This window comes from Bison bison, unplaced genomic scaffold (genome assembly GCF_000754665.1).
Source record: "Bison bison bison isolate TAMUID 2011002044 unplaced genomic scaffold, Bison_UMD1.0 scf7180017864345, whole genome shotgun sequence".
In the NCBI taxonomy this organism is placed as follows: domain Eukaryota; kingdom Metazoa; phylum Chordata; class Mammalia; order Artiodactyla; family Bovidae; genus Bison; species Bison bison.
Window position 1 is genome coordinate 534585 of NW_011494917.1, and position 8508 is coordinate 543092.

Genomic DNA, 8508 nt, shown 5'->3' on the forward strand with positions numbered 1-8508 from the left:
TCCACTAGCTTTGTTCGTAGTGATGTTTTCTAAGGCCCACTTAACTTCACATTCCAGGATATCTGGCTCTAGGTGAGTGATCACACCATCGTGATTACCTGGGTCGTGAAGATATTTTTTGTATAGTTCTTCTGTGTGTTCTTGCCACCTCTTCTTAATATCTTCTGCTTCTGTTAGGTCCATACCATTTCTGTCCTTTATCGAGCCCATCTTTGCATGAAATGTTCCCTTGGTACCTCTAATTTTCTTGAAGAGATCTCTAGTCTTTCCCATTCTGTTGTTTTCCTCTATTTCTTTGCATTGATCGCTGAGGAAGGCTTTCTTATCTCTTCTTGTTATTCTTTGGAACTCTGCATTCAGATGCTTATATCTTTCCTTTGCTCCTTTGTTTTTCGCTTCTCTTCTTTTCACATCTATTTGTAAGGCCTCCCCAGACAGCCATTTTGCTTTTTTGCATTTCTTTTGCGTGGGGATGGTCTTGATTCCTGTCTCCTGTACAATGTCATGAACCTCATTCCATAGTTCATCAGGCACTCTATCAGATCTAGGCCCTTAAATGTATTTCTCACTTCCACTGTATAATCATAAGGGATTTGAGTTAGGTCATACCTGAATGGTCTAGTGGTTTTCCCTACTTTCTTCAGTTTCAATCTGAATTTGGCAATAAGGAGTTCACGATCTGAGCCACAGTCAGCTCCTGGTCTTGTTTTAGCTGACTGTATAGAGCTTCTCCATCTTTGGCTGCAAAGAATATAATTAGTCTGATTTCAGTGTTGACCATCTGGTGATGTCCATGTGTAGAGTCTTCTCTTGTGTTGCTGGAAGAGGGTGTTTGCTATGACCAGTGCATTTTCTTGGCAAAACTCTATTAGTCTTTGCCCTGCTTCATTCTGTATTCCAAGGCCAAATTTACCTGTTACTCCAGGTGTTTCTTGACTTCCTACTTTTGAATTCCAGTCCCGTATCATGAAAAGGACATCTTTTTTGGGTGTTAGTTCTAAAAGGTCTTGTAGGTCTTCATAGAACTGTTCAACTTCAGCTTCTTCAGCGTTACTGGTTGGGGCATAGTCTGTTAGTCAAGAATAAAATGTAGAAGGGGCATACACAGTAACTGAACAACAAATGGAATTTCTTGTGAAGATAGAATAAAACTATAAATGTTTTTTCCTCAATGAATAAAACTATAAATGTTTTTTCGTTGAGGAAAAAAATGAGAGGGATTATGATCCATGCTCAGAATGTTGAAGAGATTTGGCTAGTCTGACTATACCCTCGATTGGCAGTGTAGAATTCCTTGAACTACTTTTTTTGTTGTTCTTAAAGCCAGAAAAGGGGTAATTTTTGGTACAAATAAAAATACTGTTTTACAAAGCAGATGTGGCAGACTTAGGAACTTGTGGTCCTTCATAGTGTCCCTATTGAAAATATGAACTGCTTTGAAGAGAATTTAAATAAATGATGTGCTTGGGATGAACCCATAATGAACAGAGTAGGTTAGGGATATCAGTGGGTATCTCAGTTAATTTTGAAATTAATAAGCTGTCCTGCCAAGTCTCTTTATTAGCAGATCCAAACAAAGGGTTAGATCGACCACTGGTCTAATTCTGAAGGTCCCATTTCTTGTTTTTGTCATCGGTATCATCAAATGGATATTCCTGTTAATAATACAATTCAGAACCTGATGCTTTTGGACTTATTTTCTTTCTTTCTTTTTTCTAGTCCAAAAGAAACAGAAGAGATTCAGTCAGCTGAGTCTCTTGGTAGCCAGCAGATGCATCTCAGTATTGGTGAGGACAGTACTGGGAGCTGGTCCAACTTAAGTTTTGAAGATGAACACCAGGATGAAAGCAGTAGTTTTCACCATCTAAGTGAAAGGTAACTCTGATTTTGCATGTAATTGCATAGTTTAGGTACTCAGACTCCTCAGAAATAAGTCCCAAATTATACTGAATTTAATTTTAAAATTCTTAATTTGTAAACCTAACCATTATTATCAAAGTGTATTTTGTTCCAACATTATTTCTAATGGTTTGACATTTATTAAATATAGTAATTAGCTGGACTAATTTTCTTTGTGCCAATAATTGAAAAATATGTCATACATTTGATTTTATATGCTTCATGCTATACTTGGCCTTCTCATGAACTTTTGAGAAAAAATTTTCTTTCTCACTTTAAAGGACAGGAAAAAGAATAATTATCTGTAAAAGGCATCAAAATGGTCCTGTAATTTTTTTTAATATTATAGTAGTATTTTTCTAGGGGAAGGATTCCTTATTTGTCCATTCAGGAACACTGTAACTTGAGCAGTTATACCTGAATGACTGAAAATACGTAAACTCATTACAAAAATACAGTATAATATAACAGAAGGCACTTCATGTATCATTCTCTCAGTTAACCTTATTCCTAAAACCAGTTTTAGAATATTTTATTAATTAGAATTATTTCCTTTATTCGTAATGCTGTACAGACCTTCCTGAGTAACCTATAAAATGTTACAAAATCTTTATTCACATTAAGTGATACTTGGAAATAGTAAACACTGACCATAGCTGATCCTAGGGAGAGGAGGGGGTTTTGGGCACTTGTAGAAAGGACCCTGTGAAGCTTCTGCAGAACAGGCCCTTGGAATGGACTTACCAGGAGGAGGAGGAAAGAGGGGATGAGGAAGCAGAAGGAAAGGAAATGGTTTTTCAGCTGTTAGAACACATCATCTCGGAGTACTTGGTTTGATGCTTGGATTAACCAGTGAGTGTTAATATTTTTATATTTTTATTGTCATAGTTTTTAAAATGTGACACAAGCCACCAACATTTTACAAAATTTAAATCCAAAAAAGGCAGTCTTTAAAATTAGTAGTAGGAAGTGGGGTAATATCACAGATTATCATTTGGCTCTCTCCATAGCTTTAGAATGTTTACACTTAAATTCTTCTCTCACTTTGAGAGGCTTCTAGAATTTCAGTGGAGTTGACATTGTTGCTTATGAAATCCTGGTGTTAAAGTGGGAGAACTTAAAGGCTAGTGGCCATAAAAGGACTATAGCTGGTTGAACGACTCAATATGGAATGCTGTCCAATATGATGAAAAGAAGGAAGTGCCTACCAGGGTCAGCCCTTGGTTCTTCCTCTTTAGCATTATTTTATCAGTGGTGTAGAACACTCATTATTTGTGAGTGACTCAAAACAGAGATGAAAAGGTTAATCCTGTTAATAGAACCAGAGTTCAGAAAGACCAAATCAGGCTGAGGCTAAACCAGTTGTGTTTAACATGAGTAAATATCTTTAGGTTCAGAAAATTAATTACTTGAATGGGAAAAACCTGACCTGATAGCATTTTGTCCAGGGGAAAAAAAAACCTGTGGTTTAATTGACCATAGAATTAATAAGAACTAACAATACTGTGTGAATTTAAGGTTCCGGCACAAAGAAAAACTTAGTGGGGCTCATCCAGGGTTGGTGGTGTGCTTGTCTCCTAGAGATTAAGATTCACTGGGTCATTGGCAGTCCCAAGATTCTGCATGCTTGATAAGTGCCTCAGATGATTTTAAAGCAGGTGTTTCAGAGACCTCACTTAAGATACATCCACTTTAGTGTAGAAATGGGTAAAAATTTTAATTTTGTAATTTTTTTCTGTGCGTAATCATTCTATTAATGGAAGTAAATATGGTGTTTGAGATCATTGATTTTCTCTCTCTTTGGCTCACAGCTGTCTAACCATTCTGTATTTCCATATTTTCTCGATTTTGGTTTGTCTGTCACCAGACTATGTAGGCAAAACTGGTTGGTTTCATGGTTTTACACTAGAGCTATATTTGTTTGAATGTAATGTTGAAAAGACACTGATCAGTTTTAATTTTTATTCTGTAATGCATTACGGTTTGTGACAGTTGGATAGTGCTAATACGTACATGTTAATTATTGAGATAGCCTGGAAACTCTTTAGAACTTTTAAGTAATCAGCCCCTTTCTGGGAACCGTATCAACATTTACTGATGGATAAAAGGTGATTTTATGTTAACTAATTTTTAGAACCCAAATTTTATATTGTGTAAATATTTTTATAATTGTCTAGCCTACTATGGGAAAATACAGCTGCTTATCACTGCAAACTAATGTGCTTACTAATTATTTTAATGATAAGAATTTTTAAAAATTGCATGTTTAGATTTTAATCCGAAAAGCTGAATTTAGTTTTGTTTCCGAACACAGTTGCTTTTTGTGTTGTGTCGCTTTGCCGCACTTGTAGAATGTAGCTGCTTTCTTCTTTTGATTAGGCAGTGAAAGAAGGTATTGGTGGGGTGTTAGTGACTGGCTGATCTGTCAAGTGTGACACGTGATTAGACCTTGCAGTATTCTGAAGAAACTGTATATTATTTAACCTGCTGAATTATACATAATGTGTGAAATGAAGGTAATTGACATAATAACAAGTATCTTAAAGTGAGAAGATGTCTTTTCTCCCCGTAGTTAGACGAGGTCTTTTGGGAATGTTTCAGTGTCTTCCTTCTCATCCTTTTCCCATCCTCCTTCCCCGCCCTGGCCATCACTGTGTGCACTCTCTGAAGACTCAGGGGAAAAAAAAGACTCGAGAGAATGTTAACCTGTGTAAACTTTATCCAAACTGAAGAGCATTGGCTTTTTACAAATTATGTCCTAAGTTTTGCCATAGACGTTAATTTCATTGTGAAACTTTTTCCTTCTTCCATTCATTTACTGTCCTAAAAGTCACTGTCTGAATCTGTAAAATAAATATAAATTTAGAATAATTTTCATGAACTGCTGAGGACAAGTAAGAAAACTCCCTAATCTCTGAAGCTGTCAAACACCTCGTGTAGTAGCAACGATGGTCTTCACGTAACTCCATGGATGCTGCACCCACCGAGGCAGCTTCAGAACATCCTCAGTTATCAGTGATGGATGCCGTTCCAAGGAAAACCAGGGTTGTTTTTACCATTCATTTTCTAGTTCAGCTCTGTTCTTTTCTTCCTCTGGCAGTAATGGTAACAGCAGTAGCTGGAGCAGTCTTGGTTTAGAAGGAGATTTGTATGAGGACAATTTATCCTTTCCAACATCAGACAGGTTGGTCCAGTCCAGAAATCTAAACACTGATGAGTCTTTCACCACTAATGCATGATATCATATTCTTAAAAGAATGTGGGTTAGAGTGCCAACATGTATCAACCTGCTTTTCTTCTATATTTGATTCTGCTTGATAAATTTACATATAATGAAAAAATTCAACTCTACTAAGATACGACTGACACCTAATTGCAAAATGTGTTACTTTTATGCATGTGTTGCACTGCTTGCTATTTTTCATTCTACCAATTACTGTTTCATTAAAAAGAGCTTGCTTCCTACAGGATTTCTGTTGTTTTGTTTTATTTTGTTTTGTTTCTGTATATAGTTTCATTTCATTTATAAGAAAAGTATAGGAAAAAATGTGTTTTTAACTGTTAAAAATATACAAATGGCATCAACCGAAGCACTAATAAATAATTACTCATGGCATTCTGTGATATTCAAATGCTGTGGTATCTAAAACCAAATTAGCATATTTTTGCTTTAAATTATTTTAAATTTTATTATGTAATTACTTGACACTCTGTATGTTGTGGTCAGGTAGAAATTCTATTACTGATAACTTCCCTTTAGACATCATTGGCACTTGAGATTTTAACATGAAATGGTGTGAGAAGCAAAGCTTCCTTTTTATTGTCATTTCTCCCCCTTTTAAATGTCATATGTCATATTGTAACATTCATTTTTTGGTCACATTTTAAGAATTGACTTTAATACCATTATTAATTAAAGCTTTTTTTTTTTTTTTTTTAACTGCTTTTGCTTCATTTGGTAAGTGATGGGCCAGATGATGATGAAGAGGAGCATCAGACTGATGTAGAAGGTAACTGGCTGTTTGTTTTTTAAAGTGTTTGCCTGTTTTTTGTATAAGGTATAAAGTTCTTTAGGAAAGTCTTTAATATTTGTGCATTTTCATCAAATAGGCACTGTATTATTGTTGAGTTATCAGGGTTTTTACATTGAAAAACAAATTCTTTTTTGTTTAAATTCATTAATTTATTTGCCATTTTACTAGACTTGGAACATTCAAACAATACAAACATACCAAAAAAAAGACGTTTATAAGAATGTATATGGAGCCCTATCAGATGGGAAATACTAACTGAAGACTGTTAATAATAACAGAAAAAATCATTTTATAATTCCATAATGTTTTTTTTTCCCCTTCCCTTTTGGTTATTAATGTCTTTTGAGATCCCTTCAACACAATATTACTCATTTAAACTATTCAGTGTAACTTGAAATTATTTATTAGGACAAACATTGATTTATTTTTAAATTGTTTTCCATTAAAATTACAAAAGTTTGCAATTGGAGTAGACCCAGGAGAAGTTCTTGTCTACATTTCTTATTACACAGATAATAAAGGAATTGAAAGATGAAGAAATATTCCAAATCAGGGTATTCTTGAACTAATCTATCCAGTGTCAGATCTTTTGCTGAGCAGCTTGTGTTATTTGATAAACTAAAAGGAGGGGTACTCATCAGTATAAAGATGAACTACTTTAAAAGAAGTATTCAGTTATTTGAGGGAGAAATTTAGAATAGTCTCTTCATATAATTTTGTTTAAAATATAAAATTCTTATATAATGAGATATAATTATTATAATTATCACATGTCAATTTGTTTTCCTTTTAAACTAGTTATTTCTAGAATTACTGTTTGATGTCAATCTTATAAAAATCAGTAAATAAAAGATATTTTTAAACCAGTTCTCCCTTCCATTAATTGCAGTCTTACACTCGCACATATATTTGAAGAAAATACTCATTTCTTCCTTTAATGATCATGGTTCCAAATGTGTAAATACTACAGTTCTGGAATGTGATTTGTAATTCTTAGTTAAATATATTAGAATGTCTTAAGCAAATATCAAAAACTTCTCATGTTGAAACTGAGTTTTCATTATATTTAGATGGGTGTTGAGTTTTTTTCCAAAAATCTTATTTTCCTTTATTTCTGAAAATACCAATGTAAGAATATTCATGTTTAGACATTAGTTTTTGAACCAGTGATTCTTTAATCATCTCTTTAGAAATAGGCAAACAGAAAATTGTAGGAACAAATTACTTAAAATGTACTTTCCACCTGGGTTTCCAGTTAGTTTTATTACCAATTGTATTTTTTTAATTTAGAAAGGTCATGTATCAGTTTTGAGTCCAAATCCTCAGACCTAAGATTATTATTATTTTAGTTCTAAAATCACTCCTAAGTAGCCATTTTTTATATAGGGTTTCTGGAAGTAAGTTTTTTTCCTCATCAGATACAAAGTAGGGGTGAAAAGGGAAAGTAAAAGTGAAAGTCACTCAGTCCGTGTCCGACTGTTTGAGACCACATGGATTATACAGTCCATGGAATTCTCCAGGCTCTAATACTGAAGTGGGTAGCCTTTCTTCTCCAGGGGGATCAGGCAGTATTTTTAGAGTTTTTGTTAGACTGTTTATACTTAGTTGCTCAGTCGTGTCCAACTCTTTGCGACCCCATGAACTGTTGCCCACTAGGCTCCTCTGTCCATGGGATTCTCCAGGCAACAATAATGAAGTGGGTTCCATGCCCTCCTCTGGGGATCTTCTCAACCCAGGGATCGAACCCAGGTTTCCCGCATTGCAGGCAGATTCTTTACCATCTGAGCCAGCCAGGGAAGAATATTTGCTTTATTTTTTGCTGACTAAAAACAATTCAGAATTATGGAAATCCTAAGGCAACAAGCTTTATTTATTTATTTATTTTTGTTTGTAGTCGTAGGATATCAGTTCTTTCTCTTTTCACTAGAGTTGAATGACCTCTCTTAGAGATCACTCTTAGGCAACAAGACATCCTGAACTGAAAAATCAAGTGATACAGCGAACCTTTCAACTCCATGACCTCTGCAGAATTTATAGAATGGCCCAAAGACTATGGGACTGTTGTGTGCCAGACCCATTTTTGGTTGAGAATCAGAGTGTGGAAAGGAAGGAAATGATAACACATTTATTTTAAGAGAATAGCATGAACCAATTTTTTTAAATGAAAAATCTTACAGGTCAGTAGGAACCCTAAAAATTAGTAGTGGTCTAAAATGCCCTCCCAACTGTAAAAAAAAATTAGGGACATTCACCAGCAAATGTCCATTACTTGTGCAAATTGGTGTGGTGTCTGCCTACATCCCCGCTTCCTGCTTCTTGTGGGGGAGGCCTGGGCCTCAGCACTGCTGGTTGCTCAGCCACCACTAAGCAGTGGTATTCAACACAGGATATTGGTTTAGTTTTATAGTCAACAGAGATTCACCTTTTGTTATGTTGAAAACATAATTTTATTAAAAAACAAAACAAAACAAAACTTGAGAACAGTGTCTTATAAGACTGTATCAGAAAAGTCCGTGGTTTGGTTTTGTGGATGTAAGTGTTGCATATGACTTTTTTTTCTCCCCCCCCACCCCCC

At 34.9% G+C, this 8508-nt stretch overlaps 1 protein-coding gene across 4 annotated transcripts in view; it reads left to right on the forward strand.

Moving 5' to 3' along the window:
- The window catches only part of AKAP11 (A kinase (PRKA) anchor protein 11), a 51593-nt gene that overhangs the window by 36086 nt on the left and 6999 nt on the right, over positions 1 to 8508 (forward strand). For 3 of the 4 annotated variants that reach the window (XM_010854596.1, XM_010854595.1, XM_010854594.1), the window contains exons 8-10: positions 1720 to 1875; positions 5000 to 5083; positions 5863 to 5909. In XM_010854596.1, the coding sequence (XP_010852898.1) occupies positions 1720 to 1875; positions 5000 to 5083; positions 5863 to 5909 (287 nt within the window). The remainder of the gene's footprint in view (positions 1 to 1719; positions 1876 to 4999; positions 5084 to 5862; positions 5910 to 8508) is intronic. The other variant, XM_010854597.1, reaches the window with a different exon arrangement.